The 19,266-nt window shown below is 38.9% G+C and overlaps 1 protein-coding gene across 1 annotated transcript in view; it reads left to right on the top strand.

The window, feature by feature from the left end:
* astn2 (astrotactin 2) overlaps positions 1-19,266 on the top strand; it is a 441,429-nt gene that overhangs the window by 261,856 nt on the left and 160,307 nt on the right. Inside the window, exon 12 of the mRNA XM_078288520.1 lies at positions 13,883-14,033. Coding sequence (XP_078144646.1) covers positions 13,883-14,033 — 151 coding nt within the window. The remainder of the gene's footprint in view (positions 1-13,882; positions 14,034-19,266) is intronic.

The following is a 19,266-nucleotide window of genomic DNA, read 5'->3' as shown; positions in this document are numbered from 1 at the left end:
ACCACAGCAATGTCTGCGACAATCAGCTCTACTTTTCTTTCCCATTCTCTGACACCCAGATCGAAGCGTGCATCTCAGCTTGCCTCACTGACATCTTGAGTTGGACGTCTACCCACCTCCTCAAACTCAATCTTGACAAGATTGAGCAGCTCTTTTCCCCGTTAAATCCTGCCCTCTACAAAATCTTTCATCACTGTTGACAACTCCATGGTGACTCCTGCACAGGCTGCCAAGAAGCTTGATGTGACGCAAGACAACAGACTTTCATGCGAGATCACAGGTTTTCAGTGGGATTCAAGTGTGGGCTTGAATCCCACTGAAAACCCCAATCCATGATTACTGTTGAGTGCAGGTCTGTTGTGGTGAGTGAATTACAACAACACAATTATTTTGATTCACTGTTTTCTCTGAGGGTGACCATCCTGCACTCACTTTATTCATCTCCAAGTTGAGGCAGAAAGTCTTTCTTGGCTTTGTGAGAGGATGTCAGGACAGGTAGCTATGTAACATTATTTTCATTGTCATAACCAAACTATACCACAATTAATATTTAATCTTAGAGGGGGTTCCCGTGGCACAGTGTTACGGCTAAAAGGCTTCCGCTGCATCAGAGTAGTGAGCAATGAGTATAACGCCTGCCAAGTTAGCCTGCCTCTGACTATAGCATGTTCAGCCTAGCTTACAGGCTCTTTCATCACATAACGTATCAAGAGAGAAAATTACCATCAGCCACATGCTGCAAAATATTTGGCAGTGGCTTGCTGCTTGTGTGCTGTTTGTGGAGGCTAACGTTACAGTCCCAGCCACTGTTGGCTGATTGTCTCAAGGTAAATTATTTGTTTAGCTTTGTATAGTTATGTTGAAAGATTTCTGCAGAGCATAATTTTGCATGGCTGTGTCAACTGGTGTCAACATGCAGCTGGATACTTTACCACTGCCAAAAAAATAACAGATCAGTGTGTGTGTGTGTTACTGCATGTTCGCACTATATGCCTCACATCATTCTAGTTGTATAACATAGTATTGTATAGTATAGTTGATCTTTTCATTAAGCAGGCACCTAAACCTGTGTGATTGACTGTGTTGTCAGAGTTAGTAGTTACTATGAAAGCCACACCCCAATGTAGAGAGAGATAGAGTGACAATTGGGGTGATGGTGGTGCTGTACAGTGATCACATATTGGGCCTTTAAGGACTTCTTGCTATGAAGCCATTCCAGTTTTGATTTGGCTTAGGGTCGTCCTGTTGGAACATAAATCATTGTCCCAATTTAAGGTATTTTGGCACTCTGAAGTAGGTTCTTCTCAAGAATTTGCCTGTATTGGGTTCTATTATTGCTTCCTCTATCTGTACAAGTCTCCCAGTCCCTGCTGTTGTAAAGCACGGCCACAGAATAATACTGTCACCACCATGCTTCACAGGAGGGATGGTGTTAGATGGGTGATGTGCTGTGCCCAGTGCCTGACAGACATAGGGCTTTGTACTACAGCTAAAGTGTTCAATTTTAGCTTTATCAGACCATAAAATCTTTTGTCTCATATTCTCCTGTGCTTCAGGTGTTTTTTTTTTTTTGCAAACTCCAGGCATGCTGCATTTTTTGTATTCTTTTTTTTTAGAGTGACTTCTGGCCACTCAGCCCAGATTTGTGAAGTGCTGCACTGAGTGTTTCCCTTCTGGCAATATCTGCCATCACAGCAGGGAACTCTGTAGCTCTCTCAGAGCAGTCATTGGGTTCTTGGTCACCTCCATGTTGCTCAGTTTTGTCGGATGACCAGGTATATGAACAGTCTGGGTAGTTCCATATTTTTTTCCTGTTTCCTAATGATTCTAGCTTTCAAAATACTTCATGGTAGACTTTCTACTCTGACATGTCTCTGGGACCTCATACAGATATACAGTATGTGCTTTGTTCTAAATCATGTGCAATCAATTGAATTGGCCGCAGATGGACTCCATTCAAGTTATAGAGACATCTCAAGGATATTCAAAGAAATTTGATGCTCCTTAATTCAATTTGGTAACACTTTAGAATAATACATGTTTAAAAGCCGTAACAAACTGAATTGATGAATTAAAAATGATAATAAGTTGCATATCATATAAAAATGTGTAACTGAGTAGTGTGTCATTAGTAATCTGTAACATTAATTTACAGGCTTCTGATTTGTCATCGCTACAGACCATTAACCTGAAATCTTTCACTAACCTCACATTAAGGACGCAGTAATGTGTAATTAAAAAAAGGAAAGAAAACAGATGTTAGTAAATTACTTGATCATTTACTAACTTGATTTATTTACTTGAAACTTAAACGAGACAACAACACGTGGATACTTTGCCTCAGAAGACAGTTATAATCATAATAATTCCTCACTGGTTTATTATTCTGAAACTATAATGTATAGAGACAAAAAGGATACATTATTTTGTAATATCAAAGGTTATTCAGATACTTACAGGTCAGTCTTGGTTTATTTGTCTGTATACAGTATATAGTAGGGCTTTGTTACTACAGTTAACAAAGAAGTCTTTCAGCTCAGACAAGTCATAACAAAGATTTAGAGAAAGAGTTGCAGCTTGCAAAAATAGGCTCATGACATTGAAATTATAATAATAATAATAATCTTTCTCATATTCATTTAGAATATAATGACATGTCAGTATGTTGAAGCTTGAATAACATCCATTTAACTATATGAGTAACTATTTACTCAAACTGACATGATAGCAATTTGCATGTAATTGGCTTTTTTCCACTTTCCACATTGCCAGATGATGTGAGATGTCACCGGTAAAATGACTTGCCTCACACCGCAGTTAGCTAACAGTCTTAGCCCTCTTTAACCAATCTTTGGCTGCTGTTTTGGAGTCAATCCACCACACCACTCAAGTGGTTGTGTCTGTTACCTAATGTCTGTGTGTGTGTGTGTGTGTGTGTGTGTGTGTGCTTTTCCTCTTTTGTTCCTCCGCTCTCTACCTCATAAAGGCCTGCTGCAACAGTGCCAGCTGGGGCGGGCCTGGATGCTTTATTACTACTAAAAGTTAATGGATGGAGCACGCTGATTCCCCAGGCTCTCCATCAAGGCACCGTGACAAGCACGTCCAATCAATGCCGGTGCAGCAATTAGCCCCAAACATGACCCACCATCACCCTCTAGCCCACAATGCTTCACAGATGACAGTTTCATACATTGTCATTGGATCAACCATAAATGATTTAAAATAGCAATAATTGTGTGCATATTCCCACACCCTTGGAAACAGACAGTGGTAGGTTATGGTCTCAGCTTTTACCATCAAACAATTCAAAGGCAGGTGAGGATGCTTTATTGAAACCATGATTAACAGAAAAATCAAAGCTTTTGGAGGTTGTCTGTCTACCTTCGTTAGCTCACTTTAATTCAGAAGTGGATTTTTTTCATATTTCTTCCTAGTAGTGAAAATAAACAAACAAATATATGCACTTCCCAGGGAGAAACCAAATGTGATTATGTGAATGAAAACACACTGTTTAACATAATTTCCGGGGCTTTACACTCAGAAGCAGCCCCTTTATTGACCTTCTGCAATTTTTTCCTTAGCATTTTTATCCACCTTGTAGTAACGTACTATGACATATTGATATAGAGTGTCAATATGTCAATAAGAGTTTCAGGGGTTGCAGTGTAATTCAAACTGAAGCTGTGACTTTTGACCTTCTGTACCATGGTCACTTCCTGCAGTGACGGCCCCAGCGGGGGAGAGAGACGACCCAGCATAAAGCATCAATAATTCACACTTCACATTAATTACACTTTGACTTCAGTGCACTCTCCAGGCAGGGATCACTCATTCATCCATCTCTCTCTCTCTCTCTTGCTCTTTCTTTGTCCATCTCTCTCTTTCTTCACAGAATTCTTCTCACACAGGACACAGGGCAGATAAATAACTGTGTATGTGTATGCCTTCGTATATATATTTGTTTGTGTGGACATGTTTATGTTTGTTCTATATGCGTATGTGGACACATTCATTCCATGCATGGGCTTTGTACTTGAAAGCCCATGTGCAAATGTGTTTTCTGCAGTAATTACTGACAGTAAAAATAAATCAAAGATAGATCAAGGTATTTCAACTGCATAATTTTAGAATTGTAGGGGTTTAAGTCACATGACACTTGTATTAATTTATAGCTCTGGTACAGTTGTAACTAGGGGTGCAACAGTACATGTATTCATTTTGAACTGTTTGGTACAGCACATGTGGTTCGGCACGCTCTACCGAAACAGACCGAACAGTCGCAGCCTACGTCTTGCTAAATGCGTACGCGGAACTTAAATCTGAAACTCTGACATCGTCTCTGACGTCTCAGGCCTGCTTCAAACAGCCCTGCTGCACCTCGCTCACATCCCACTATGCGTCCACTCCGTGTCCAGACCAGAAGTGTTTTTTTACGCGCCGCGCAGCAGCCTTCCTGAGTAAAAACGCACCACACAGAGGAGAAATACCCAGTGAAAATAGAATGAAAAAACAAGATCCCACGCCTTGTTGTCTTTGTAGAAACAATGCTGACGGCTCACTGTACTTTTCCACTTCAGAGATTAACTTTGTATCATCCATCTTCACTTGCACTGCACAGATCCTCTTGCATCAAAGCAGTCACGTTTATTTGTTTAGGATTTTTCTCAGCCAGTGTCGTGACTAGGCAATCTTTGGTCGAGCCGGTGGGACCCATATGTCTCTCTCTCTCTCTCTCTCTCTCTCTCTCTCTCTCTCTCTCTCTCTAGTAATATAAATAAATTAACTATAAGTAAACCTAATCATCTTTTCTTGTGTAATTTTGTGATAATTCAATTACAGACCCAATTTTAAAAAAGGCACCTTTGGTAAAGATGTGACTACAGGTCTCAAATCATTATTGTTAAAACAAGATAAGGATCCTACTACATGTTCCCACTATCGCCTCCTATCTTTACTGAATGCTAGTATTAAATTGTTCTCTAAGAACCTTGCATGTAGATTAAAGAAGTATTTACCCAAGTTAGTTCATCAAAGTGGATTTGTTGGAAAGAGGCTGGCATCAGATAATATGCATTATTTGCTATCTGGCCCTTTCTATGGGAAGTATTGCAACGTGGGTCTGGGGTCCAATTGTATTGGTATGTTTAAAACAATGTATTCCAATAACCCAGCAAGGCTGATGACAGGTAACATATGCTCCAATCCTTTTAAGATAACAAGATCTGCCAGACAAGGAGATCCGCTTTAGCCATTATTATTTCTTTTATCCCTATAACCTCTGGTGCAGGCTATAAGACGATCAACTAACGATGAGCCATTTACAATCAAGTCCACTCAGCATTATTTATCCTTATTTTTTGCATATGTTTTGTTGTTATTTTTACAAATAGCAAACAATTCCCTCCAAGTGTTGACCAATTTAGCTATATTTCCAGCTATAAAATAAATTGGACAAAATCATCCTCGTTACCACTTAATCAGATATCTAAGGAGGAATGTGGAAATTTTAACCTCCCAGTAGTGACTCATTTTAAATATTTGGGTATAAATATCTTGAAACGATTGTCTTGAAAAACTATAGCCTGATCCTTAAAACCATTGAATCTGATTTACACAGATGGTTAAAATTACCTCTCTCCTTGTCTGGAAGAATTTCAATTATAGTTGTGAAGAAGGGCGCACACCCATTATTCTTAGGTGCTGGCTGACAGGCATCAACTCATAAAAAGAGAATGGAAAGCTGCACACTCATCATCTGCTTCAAGGATAACATTTACTTTTAACCAAAGTCTCAGCACAGAGAGAAGCTGCTACTTGATCCCCTACACTTCCAGCAGTTGAGTTAAGCTAACCATTCCCATTCCTTCAAACTGCACGCAGAGACATAAAATAGTTTATTTGACTCTGGGTTGGACTAATTGCCAATTTTCACAAAAGCCAAACTAACCTTTCAAAAAATCACAGAATTTATAATGTTGATTCGGAAAATGATTTTTAAAAAGAAATGTAAATGGCATTTAAATTGTTGTTATTCCATTTAGTAATGTGTCCTAATTTATTTTCCAACTCTCATCTTGATTTGTCCACTGCTTTTTTATTTCCACTTTATGGTTGAGCCACACTTTTTTATTAGACAGCTCTTTTTAGTTAGATGAAATGCAGCCAGCGTGCCAAGCTAAAAATAACAAGCTAAAGTTCAACCCATAGAGAAGTAAAAGGACCCTCATTGGCCATGACACACTCTGTCTTCAGTAAGGAGGCTATAGCATGTTGCTAACATCAGCAAGAAGTACATTATCAAAGACAGGGATCACTCAGCCTTCGGTCTGCCAGTCTGACCGTGCTCCACCACAATCATCATAATTCCCCTCCAACCACCCAACAGCAGTGGAGTAAATCCAGTTGGTAGCACAGCTCATGGTTAACTTAAGGCTAGCACCAGCAATTACCTTGTGACCTACACAGCTACTACTAGCATACTCAGCAACAGGGGTTAAACTGCAGAGCGATCTGGAACAGTGTTCAGGCACCCTCGGCTGAAAAAAAAAAAGTTTGACCCATATAAATAATTATGATTCGCTCTGAAGTTTGTCTGCGATGCAGCAACAGCAATATAGCAGCAATTTATCTTCAGACCAGAAGGAGAATAGACACTTGGCAGGATTTACGTACGGAGTTGCAGCTGGGCTGTTCAGACCAGAAAATACTTTCTACGTGGTTCAGCAGCCTCCAGCAGTAAAATGCAGTACATGGAGGACAAATGTCCTGTGAAAATATGCTTTAGTTACATTGTGCTCCAACAGAGGAAGCAATAACATCTCAAGCCCTATCTTTTTAAATGTTTTCTTTGTAGAAACAATCCTGACGGTCGTTCCCTGTGTTTTTCCACTTCTGTGATTAACTTTATATCATCCATCTACACTTTCTACACAGACACTCTCGCACATCAAAGCAGGATTATTTTTGACTCTCTCTCTCTCTCTCTCTCTCTATCTCTCTTATATATATACAGTATATATATATATATATATATATATATATGTATATATGTACATATGTATATATACACACACACACACACATATGTATGTATGTATGTATGTATGTATGTATGTGTGTGTGTGTGTGTGTGTGTGTGTGTGTGTGTGTGTATATATATATATATATATATACACACAATATAATATACAGTATATATACACAGTATATTGGGTGCTTCTGTGGTGACATGATGCAAATATGACCATCTATAATGTATTACTGTGTATTTCTGTGAAATCTAAGAAAATAGACTTGATGTTGATTCCCTTACTCCCAACCCTCTTCCCCTGCTCATGGTCAAGAGTTCACCCACCTTCCAAATAAATCTCAATTTCTCAAAAGAACCATCATCTCACCCTATACTGATTTACAATGCCTAAATTGATATTACTGCTAAGAAGGAAAAAAAGAACTGGGATTTGTTCAGTATGCTGGTAGTAAGATAATTGCTGGTGGTGAGCTATAGTTAACCCCTGGGCTAATGACTAATGCTAGCTCTTACCGTCCACTGTATTTACTCCACTATTTGATGGTTTGAGCACAATTGCCAGGTTGTTCTGCATCTGGCTTGATTTTGATTTGATTTGATTTGATTTGATTTATTAGACAATGAAAAGAAACCAGAGCATGGGAAAACCATGTACAGTTTTCAGAAATTGTCATGGATAACACAATAAAGATGGTAAGCGTCTTTCCATTGTGGTCCTTGATAGAAAGGGGGTAAATGGAATTATTGGATGCAATCATATAATACCAGGCAAAAAGACAAAATTGGCAGCGCAATACATTCAAAGAATTAAACGATACATACAGCCCAACACAGAAAACTATACATATCTGCCAGATGAGGGTTAAGTTGAGGGATCCCCAACCCATGACATCATGCTGCTTGCTAGCGTTAGCAACATGCTGTAGCCTGTTGACTGCAGGCAGAGTGTGGGGGAGAAGCCACAGGCCAACAGCTGGCCAATGAGAGTCCTGACTGCTCTGTGGGTTGGACTTTTTGTTATTTTTTGCTTGGCACACTGCCTCCATGCCATCAAATTAAAATGAACTGTCTAATAAAAAAGTGTGGCCCAAGCAATGGTAAAGCAGTGGACAAATCAATTGTGAGATTGAAAATGAAGTGGGAAATGGAAAAAAAAAAATTACGTAGCTATTAATAATTCAACTAGAAGGGCACTCGGAGCACTCGCCAAGGTTCGTGCTATTATTGCTTGTTCGTGAGTTGGATCCGGATCCGCTCCAAAATGTAATGGGTTCTTCCTTGGCTCATGCTACACCCTTCCATGAAGTTTCATGAAAATCAGGCCAGTAGTTTTTCCGTAATCCTGCTAACAGACAAACAAACAGACAAACAGACAAACAAACAAACAAACAGCACCGAAAACATAACCTCCTTGGCGGAGGTAATAATAATTAATCACTGAACTAGTTTATAATAATAAGGCTGGCACACTAGAAGGTTCATATTCTTGGGGATGGCACTCAAAATAGTTATAATAAAGTTTGGATTATGCTGAAGTTATACAGTTACATTGATTCTAATTGCATGATCAGGAGAGCGAGAAAATATTGCAGTGTGGTAAAGAGAGTTTAATAATATGGACTTTGCATACTCTTTACAGACAAACAGAATAGAAAGCTTTACCTCAATATGCCCAGGCCATGTTGAAGTTGAGTCTCCCTTTTTATGTAGTTTATCAAATCTAGTACACAGTTCAGTTGTGGAATAGCTTAAATATCTGGAGTGATTGAGGAAACAGGATCAGGCCACTTATACATCTCAGTTGTGGCCTGAGGTCCTAATTTTTACTCTCTTACATTCTCAGATATAATAATTTAAACCCAAGGTTCAGGTGAGTAATAAATAAACTGGATTTTCTCAGAGTAAAACATTTGAAATCCCCTTGACATCAAATACAAGACAGATACAACACAGAAAACCAGATAACATCTAAAAGAAAAAAAACAAACAAACCAAAAACTCACATTGAATTCAAATTCAAAATTTGATTTCTTTCTTCTTTCCCTTGAGAGAAGTATAATTAAAAAACAATGTCTTGTGCTCATTTGATCCATTTTACTTGCCGTTTGTATTCTTTTTGATATGGAATAAAAGTGCAATACATACAAATCATTAAAAAATAAAATAATAATACCCATGAACACAGAGCTATCAATTAATGCAAGAGGCAGTCCCACTGGCATACTAATAATAAATAATAAACAATGATACTGTGAATGAGACTCAGTGTTAACGTGTTAGAGCATTTTGTAACATCATGTGTTACTGCATCTCCCCGGAGTGTCTTTGGAAACAGCTTCAAGTGTGGCTGCACTGGTCCTTCACCTCTTGATTTACGTATTTCTACATATTTTGTAAAAGTGTTGTATAGTCAGGCCAATATATGAGAACTGCAGTGTGCTTGAATGACAGTAGAGTGTGGTACAGTCCATTTGTGAGTATGTTGGTGCTGGCGTATGGCACAGATGTATAGTATCTGTATTTTCTAAATGTTAGCAGAAACTCTTCAATTTGACATGTGTCAAACAGCAATTTATGTCATTGAAACTTCAACATTTAAAATTGGTTTGCCTGTTATTCCCACAATCTTTCTCCACCAAAAATGCACTGTGGTGTGCAGTAGCGAGCAGTGTGAACCAGTTCTAATAGTTGACATTTTATTGTTATAAAGTGCTTCTCTGTTGATTATATGTATGCCAAATTCAGCAGTGGCTCCTGACAATTCAGAAAGCGTGTTGAGACAAATTTTACAGTGTATGTACCTTTGCCAAAACGGCAAATTAAAGTGGAAATTTTTTTAATGGAGTTGGGCATGTATTGCATGTATCAGGAGTTCAGGACTAGCTGTGCTCATGTTAAACTGAACTAACAAAAGTTGAAATAAAGTTTTATGTGGTTAATGCTCGACTGTGTCAAGGTGGTGGTGTAGTGAGTCAGGCAGCCTTCTTTACACCTATTCAGGCTGTAAACAAAGTGCGAGATGTAGGCAGATGGTCGCACACTAAATCGTCCTGTTTTGTACTGCAGTCAGTTCCGCCGTGGAACAACAACATATTTTACCGGTCTAAAAATGTTTGTGGGGTGGCCAAGTGTTTGTGCACCCCCCCCCCCCTCCTTTCCGGGCCCCACCCGCTCTGATTCTCTGCCAGCTGCCATTATTGAAACACTGACTCCCTCGTTTTTGCGCAGAAGGCGGCGCCCTTTGAAAATAAGTTGTTTTTTAAATTTTTTATTCCAACTTCCGTTAACTTCTGACATAAAATATCTTCTTTTGCAAGTGAAATTATCTCACATGCACTAGTGAAACATTCACACATACACTAGTGAAATAATTTCCAAAGTTTGAGAGTGTTTCTATTTCACAAGTGTGTATGAGCATAACACATTTCAGTAGTGTTTATGAGAGCCTTTCAATAGTGAGATTACATTTGGATGCGTGTCTCATATATGTATGTATATGTATGTGAGAGGTAAAATGTGTGTATGCACACCATAAAGTTTGACTTATGTCCTATACAGCACCTCAAAGGAAATATCTTTTCTGATTATAATATACCAGTAAGTGCATTACAGACAGGACTGACGTAACAAGGATGAGACCAGAATATTCAACAGCATAAAAATAGAAATCAAATACAGACATGACACTTTTTTTTTTTTAGCTTTTCAGCTGTTCAGTGCTTTGACAGTGTTCATTCATTATGTACCTTTGGGAGGTCTTGCTTTTTGTTGTCAAAAAAAGCTCAGCATGAAAGAGCACAAGGCTTCTCAAGATTAGGTTGTTTTTTGTGTGTGTGTGTGTGTGTGTTTACATCTGAAACAGCATCAGATTAGGGTCTATCGATTTTTTGTTTTGTTTTATTGTTTGTGAATTTACTTTCAGAATTAAGACACCTTGTCTTGAGTGTAACTGCTATGTATTATATTGTAGTTCATTGGGAGTCACAAGTCACATTTTGCTTATATAAAAGGTCAAGGCTAGCTGAGATTTCAGGCTCGACATACAAAACGGTGAGGACATTTTTCTACTGTGATTAAGTTTAAGAGCTGTTGACACTGAGTAGGACAGATTACTGAATGCCAAATCTAGGGGGTATAAATGATAACTCCGGCGCTACTTTGTTATAAACACCACAGTGCTAAGAAAAAAAAACTTCTTGCACACTTGGGTAAAGAATAAAAAGAAGAATTTGTTCATTTAAACCAAGGTTTAACCCTGATGAAGGCATTCACCGAAACACATTGGTTTTGACTACTAAATACTTCTTTTCATTCTTCACCCTAGTATGCAGGAAGGTCTTTTTTGAATGTGAAATCTAAACATGCATTACCTTATAGAGTGCACATTTAAGGAGCACACTGTGTGTTTTATTAAGAAAGAAAAAAGAAAGAAAGAAAGAAAGAAAGAAAGAAAGAGGATGAAAAAAGTGATTGCTGTGGTATGGTTTTATTGCAGATTAAACATGGCGAACGACCATGGCTTCATTATCTGCCATTACACCCCCAAAGACAAGGTAATGGCCCTAGGTTACCTGTGTGTGTGCGTGTGTATGTGTGTGTGAGTGTGCGTGAGTGTGTGTGTGTGTGTGTTTGTAACTATGACTATGCCTATGGCCAGGGGGAAATAATAGTAAGTCACATTAGGACACTCTGCAAAGCCACCATTCAAAAAATCAGAAATCTCTCCCTTGCCCTCATGTGCCAGTCTCATGCCTGCTCATCCACACCCTCCCTACACACTCTGTCACCTCTGACCCTGTCTCTATAAAATATCTGTCTCTGCCAAACCCCAACACCCACACTCTCTCTACAGGCAATGTTTTGGTGCTTTGATAACCCCCTACCCTCTTCCTGCGGGTGTTGTTTACCTGTCGCCAAATAATACCAGTGATTTCTGTGCGAAAACTGCCTAAAGAGATGCTAACATTTTGTTCTGATTATTTTTCATAAACTGACACTCTCATTGCATATTCCCTGCACACATATTTGCTACTCACTATTCGCATTCAAAGTTCAGGATCTTATTTTTTTCTGCCCTTAAGCATAAGAAGTAATATATCAGTCTCTCTTTCTTTTGTTCAATCTCTGCTCTGCTTATTCCAACCATGAGGAGAAGGCTAAATTGCAATTTTGCTCTATCCACACTGCAGTTATTGACTTATTGCAAGTGCTCTAATACCAAAATAAACACTTTCACAAAATATCTTCAAAGATGTCTGCAGATGGATTCAACACTGCTATTGAGCTACAAAATGGAGCGTGAGATGGATGGCTTTCTGGAAGACATATTAATTTCATTTTGTACTTTTTGGCTGCATTCTGACAATAGTACAAAGATGTCCAGACATCTTTTTAACTTACAAAAGGGAAATAAATACTTGGCCTAATTTTCAAACTTCTTGAGGTTCTGTCTCATGTGATATGAAGACTGATTATGCCTGGAATCTGTAATATGGGCCCCAGTCTGAAATGTCCAAGTTTGTACTCAAAGTCCACCTTACAAGTCCCAGGTCTGATGATGCTGATATGATACTGATGTTGAAACTGCTGAGATGATTTTAATGTTGATCTTGTCGATGTAAATATTGATGTTGAAGCTATCATTGACTGCAATGTTGACACTGTTGTTCATAGTGTTACGGCTGTTAGTGATGGTGTTGTTCTTTTTAGTGTCTGATCATTAAAGGGAGCGTAGTTTCAAAATGCTGTAATTTGCCGTTTGGCCTTCATGAGGTCTCACTGTCTAAATTAAATTTAATTAAATTTAGCAAAACCTTTGTGATGGGAGTTTCTGATTGATACTACTGTAATAATATCACACTATAAATCCTTTATTTGAAAACCTGTGTAGGGTTTCTACAATATTGTCTACCCTCGACATAAGGGATAATGTACAGCGAGCCCTCCACTTCGCGACAGTCTTGATTCACCCAGTCTGAGCTTATTTTGCAATAATGACCGGCTCCCTGTACATTGTCTCAGTTATTACATGGCTACTTACCAAAGAAAATCATTTGACATGAAATATTGATTTAAAATGATTGAATTACAAGTTAATTTACAAGCTTCTGCCAAAAAATAGTTCAGCAGGAATGTAACCATAGAGATGTCTGTATAGCATCCATGGGCTGCAGTGTAGCAGAACTAAAGCAAAAAAAAAATGGAAACAAATCCGGGAAGACTGCTGTTCAGCCTCTAAACAGTAATCAAAAGTTTTGTGCTCTCCGAATGAATTAAAAGGTTTGCCATACTCTGCCAGACACACATAACAATAATACTAAGGCTTATAGAAGAATACATCGGTTATCAATAATACAACTTTGTTCTGTAATGAAGAAATGAAAATAATGAAGTTATTGTGATGGGCTGGGGATGGATTTAGTTATAATCATGTCATGGAGAGAGCTTTTGTGTTTTCAGTAACATTTCTGTTGTTGTTAATGTTCATATTATTACATTTATATGTAATATTTTATGCATTAAGCTGGTGCTCTAATCCTGAACAATTTACAATCAGTGCAACAGAATAAACATTAATTCCTGAAATGCCAACATTACAATTAATCATTAGTTAGAAGTGCAAGGATAAAAGCCACCAGACCAAAATAATTTGATGACATTTCATAACACTCTGTGCACTTTTGAATAGCATCTGTATGGCACTTGAATAACAACATTGAGACAAGGTTGCGAGAGACTACATTCAACTGCTCAAGCTTCATTTTCATGTGTGGTTATATGTATGTACATGTTTACAGTGTGAACATGTAAGCAAAGGCATCTTGTGTTCAAACTTGTTTTCTTCCATTCAAGGGAAGAGGCCATGTTGTCCACTTACTTTGAGACAGTGGATGACCTACTGGCATCCTTTGGGCCCGTCCGTGACTGCTCCAAAGATAATGGGGGCTGCAAGAAGAACTTCAAGTGTGTTTCTGACCGACGGTTAGACTCATCTGGCTGCATGGTAAGTGCAAGTAATTGTCGTGTCAGGTTTTGTTTGTTGACAATTAGGTAGGGCTAGTGTCATCTTCATGATCATGGCCAGGGCTGGCCCGTGCCAACATGTTGCTCTAGGCAAAATGTGAAATTTGAAAAAGTGAAATTAGTTTGTTTCCCTAGATTGAATTAAGTATTTTCATTTTGGTTTGCACATTTTATAGGCATATAATATTCATAATAAATGAACAACCAATACATTGCTATTGTGTGTGTGTGTGTGTGTGTGTGTGTGTGTGTGTGTGCGTGTGTGTGTGTGCGCACGACCTGCTTGACAGATGATGATGGAAAGAATTGCAGACACTTGGGTATTAAACAAAATTGCAGTGCCTACTGATTAAAGCGCCAAGTTATACTTTTCATCTCTGTCTGTTGTCAGCTAAACCGGTGCTATGTAGTAGCTAGCCAGCTAGGGGAGCTCAGAAGATGTTCATAAGTGACTTCAGATGGACAGCAAACTATTGTCGCCATAGTAATGCTTGGTTCATCCTTTCTTCGTGGCTAGACGTGTGGGAGCTGCTGATGTGCCATCCGTGTACCTTGGTATTCATGCTTCTCATGCTTCTCATGAGAACTCCTGTACTTTTGTGGCTGTGTAGGAAAATTCAGCACCCAACAAGAAAAAATTATCTCACGAGAATAGGCCAGTAGCTCCACGCACTCTGTTGCGTCCGTTTCCACGTGAAGTGTGAGTTGTTAGAATAATGTACACTGTTTGTGCTGGCTAATGTAATAGTGCTTGTGCAAAGATGCTTAGTGCAGGAGTTCTCAGCTAGTGTGTCAGGAAGCTTAGTTAAGCATTGAAATGTTGCTCAAGTGTATAAAAAAAAATCAATGTTGCAAAAAAGTACATATATTATTGTTAATTTACATAATCACTCCTTTTCCTTTTAATCGTTTTCTTCCAAGCTCATGCTGTTTGGGCCTTGTCAAACAGCTCATTGAATTTGCATGCCCTCTGGTATAATCAAACAAGGCTTATGTGACATTTCCAAGCAATCAATAATATTTTATGTGCTGTGTTTACAGCCGTCAATAATTAGTGTGCCTTGGATATTATGTACTTTACTGTCGTTTGCCTCTGGACCAAAAAGGTTAGAATCGCTGCTTTAGTATATTCCCCCCACAACCATTTTGCACAGACTTTTTATGACACTGTCTGGCTTAGCCTGTCATTTGTGTGAGGCTATGAGCTACACAACTTACCCACATGGAAGACAAAATTAGCATTTTGATTAAAAAAGATTAAAGACATAAGCTGTATCAATTCATTGTAGTGCCAAATTAGTAATGTCTTCTCAAAATAATGGACCAATAAGAACTGGTTCTGGGACAAAAATAGTAAAGTATTGGAAGTAGTGGAAATAGTAATATTAGTAGTTGTAAAGTTTTTTTTTATTTGGATGGTGCTTTCATTCACCCTGTGTACATGTGCTATGAATATATTTTTTGGCTGGACCGCAACAGCGGGGCCAGCCCTATAAACGCGAATGTCTGTCACTCACTGACTGAGTGATGAAGTTACACCATTGGTCGGCCGTGGCACATCATAGGATCACAGAGCCAGAAATTTAAGTTTCGTTTTCTCCGCCATCTTGTTTCTCCGCTGAGATCGGGAGCCCGTTTCTCCCACACAGTAAGCATGCTGACCAATATCATGCATGTAAGCTGAAGCTAACTGAAGCTAACTGAAGCTAAAGTAGAATCTACACAATTATATCATATCGCCGTTTATTTCGATGCATATGCGCGAGCTCAGTCCACCTGACAGCCCTCTGTTCTGTCGGCGGAGAGAGAGACACAGACAAGCATGGAGGTTTCGGCGCGCCGAGGGCTTACTGCCGACGCTTCCCGGAGTTTCCCGGGGGCACGGTTCCGGCCAGTGCCGATAGCTGGGCGCCGATTTGTTCCCGGTGATCCGGCCGAGATTTCGACGGGGGTCCTGATGCCGATGCGTCACCGGGTGTCCGGCGAATGGCATTTTCGGCACCGATGGGTACCAGAGCGACTGGGGCTTGGATCGGGAGGATCAATGCGGCCCGTGGGCGCGGTGGAGAGGACAGCGGTGGAGAGAGGAGACGGACACGGTCCAGCCATATACTAGGTTTTGACCTAGTCTTGTTATTTAGTGAAAAGTACACTATAAATGCAGCTCTCTTCACGTGTCCTACTTTGATTCATGTACCCTAGTTTGATTTTAGATGGAGCATCGTAAACCGTGCAAGGGAGGTTTATGTCTGGCATATTTACAAGTAGAGGGCGATGGGAAACTTCCAATGCCAGGCATTTGACAGGAGTTTGGGGCGGGCCAGGGTCGTAAACCAATTAAATAGATGAGCCAGCTCAATTGCTGGGTGATGGTTTGGTGAATCATTAGGGGGTTGGAAGGTGCTGTAATTTGACTGGTCTTTTGGCTGTTTGTCACTACCAAAGACAAACACTGATACTGCAGTTTTCTTGTTTTTATTTCTTCTTTCTCATCTCCCTGTAACTGTTGAGAGACTTCTCTCAGTAGCTCTCACATCCGTCATGCAGTGCCTGTGCTATTGGCCTATCCTTTGAGCTCTCCCACAAGAAATACATTTGGTGTACAACTAAAGAAAGTGTTATTTCTATGCTGACAAAGATTTATCCTTCAATCTACAATGTCCACAAAAGTTTTCCCACTGGAATTTTTTCAATAGTTATTAGACAAGACGAGGCTTCTGCCTTGCACTGTGCAATGGATGAATGACACTTCTAGCTATGTTCCTGCCACTGACTTTAAAGCAATAATATAATCCATGATTGACAATACCTATATAGACAACTGTAGAATAATATAAATAAAAAGTGCTTGTATCTATGCTTGTATCTATCTATTTGCTATGTTATTGTATTTCCTTTTTAAATCAGTGGTCCCCAGAGAAATGGATTGAGTTATTCTACTCATACCCCCTCAAATTAATCCCCCAGGTTTTATTTCCGACTGTGTTACCATGACAACTACTCCAGATTAATAAACTTCCATCAGAATCACCTTACATCAGAACCAGTACTACTTCCACTACTTTCACTTGGCATATGTAGTAGCTTGGGGATGTTTTTCAATTTGTAAGGAATAAAATTAAAATTATTATGCTAGCTCTTTGTTTTTTAATCATTGGTGGTGGTTTTTTCTTTCTTTCTTCCTTTCTAGAGTTCATTAGGTACTCAGGCAACTCGTGCTATTGTGGCTTAGAATTAATGTTAATAGATAGTGTTAGGGTAGAAATTGCTGCATGTCTGGAAATCTTGTTTAGTACAAGGCCAAAGGTCCACCACTTTGCTAAGAGGCAAAAAGTGTTTGTGTGTGTGTGTGTGTGTGTGTCTGTGTGTGTCTATGTGTGTCTGTGTGTGTGTGTGTTGATTTTAACACCTACCTTAGTTTAAATTATCTTCTAAGGTTATATGCTTTTCATAAGCTGTTTAAGACATATAGTATTTACTGCCTTTTGCTTTTAGGAGTTTGACAGAATACTATAATAATAAAGAACTAAAAGTACGACTGGATATAATCCAATTAAATTTGCTACAGCCATAACCACTGTTCCTTCAGTCACTTTAAACATAATATTTCCCTGTACAACACTCTTAGTCTAAAATGCATACATAATTGGAAAATATATCTGTTGTTGATGTTTTCCGCAGAAGCAAAGATACTCCATGCTCATACAGTACAGCTCTTATAGGCTGGTAGAAATGAACTAAAGTGATTATTCTTGGACACATACACATACACACACACACACACACACACACACACACACACAAACATGCAGGCACAAGCACACAGAGAGATATGTAGGTATTTTGGTAGGTAGGTAGTTAGGTAGGCATTTTGGATATAGCACAAGACTGGTGTAGGTTGTATCTTTCTAGTAGACCATTCAATGTCTCAGTAGGTCACTCATTCTAGGCCCCATATATACATGCTCCTCCTCAGTCACATTAACCATGAGCGTAATGTGTCCTTCCATTGCTATGCAGATGACACTCAGCTTTTCCTCTTCTTGAAGCGCAGCAACCCCAGCTGTCTTGACAGTCTGCATAAGTGCCTTTATATTGAGAGCTGGATTTCCAAGAACTTTCTCAAACTAAATGATGATGAATCTGAAATTGCTCTTTTCAGTCCCCCAGACTCTCAGAACATGACCTGCAGAAAATTGGGTATTTTAGCTTCTAGCGTGACACCTGGTAAGAACTTACTCCAATTGAACTTTTCACAACCAGGTTAAATTTGTTTCCCCTTGTTAAAGATTACTGCATCTCCCATTACTCATGCCCTACCCAAAAGTCACGCCTGCAGCTGAACCAGAATGCTGCTGCAAGGGTTCTGTCTGGTGTCAAATGTAGAGAGCATATCACTCCAATTTTAGCCTCCCTGCACTGGTTACCTGCTAGTTTTAGAATCAATTTGAAGATTTTACACATTACTTTTAAAGCATGGTTTAGCTCCTAGCTACATTAACGATCTTTTATCTCCCTGAAAACCAGACCACACCCTACGGAAGCCCCCAGAGGCAAAAACTCAATATACTGACTTACCAACCCTTTTCTAAGTTCTACCAAAATTATTTGTCTTGTATGACCTACACCTTTATATTATTATATTATTATTATTATTATTAGACAAATATAACAATATTTTTTCATGTTTCTCAGGGCCATTGCACCCTGTGGTCCTCGGGCAAAGCCCTCCTGTCTGTTCCATAGTCTAGACTGAAGACCAAAGGAGACCACGTGTTCTCCATTAGAGCCCCTATACTGCCCTTAGCCCGAGGAGATAAGACTAGCTAAGGTCTCGTCTTAAATCTCTTCTTACAACCCATGCTTATTAAATTGCTTTCTGTACCAACTCTTACATTCTTATTTGTTTGTTCTTATTTATTATTGACTAAATTATGATTGACTTTTATTGTCCTGTATTTATGTTTTGTCATTTGTCATGTGCTGTGTATTCAAATGATGATTTTTATCATTATTATTATTATTGGAGAGAGAGAGAGAGAGAGATAGATAGATAGATAGATAGATAGATGCAGTAGGTGGCAGAATGCACCTAACATGTTGGTTTGCAAACCGCCATTAACTGAAAGAAGAAGAAAATTATACGCAAGGAGATTTAAAATTGGCACCATAAAAATAATATTCATCTTTATTTTTTTATTTATTTTTTCAAT

The sequence above is a fragment of the Centroberyx gerrardi genome, chromosome 2 (assembly GCF_048128805.1).
Source record: "Centroberyx gerrardi isolate f3 chromosome 2, fCenGer3.hap1.cur.20231027, whole genome shotgun sequence".
NCBI classification, from domain to species: Eukaryota; Metazoa; Chordata; class Actinopteri; order Beryciformes; family Berycidae; genus Centroberyx; species Centroberyx gerrardi.
The sequence above is the reverse complement of the archived record's forward strand: the minus strand, read 5'-3'. Positions and strand labels throughout refer to the sequence as shown.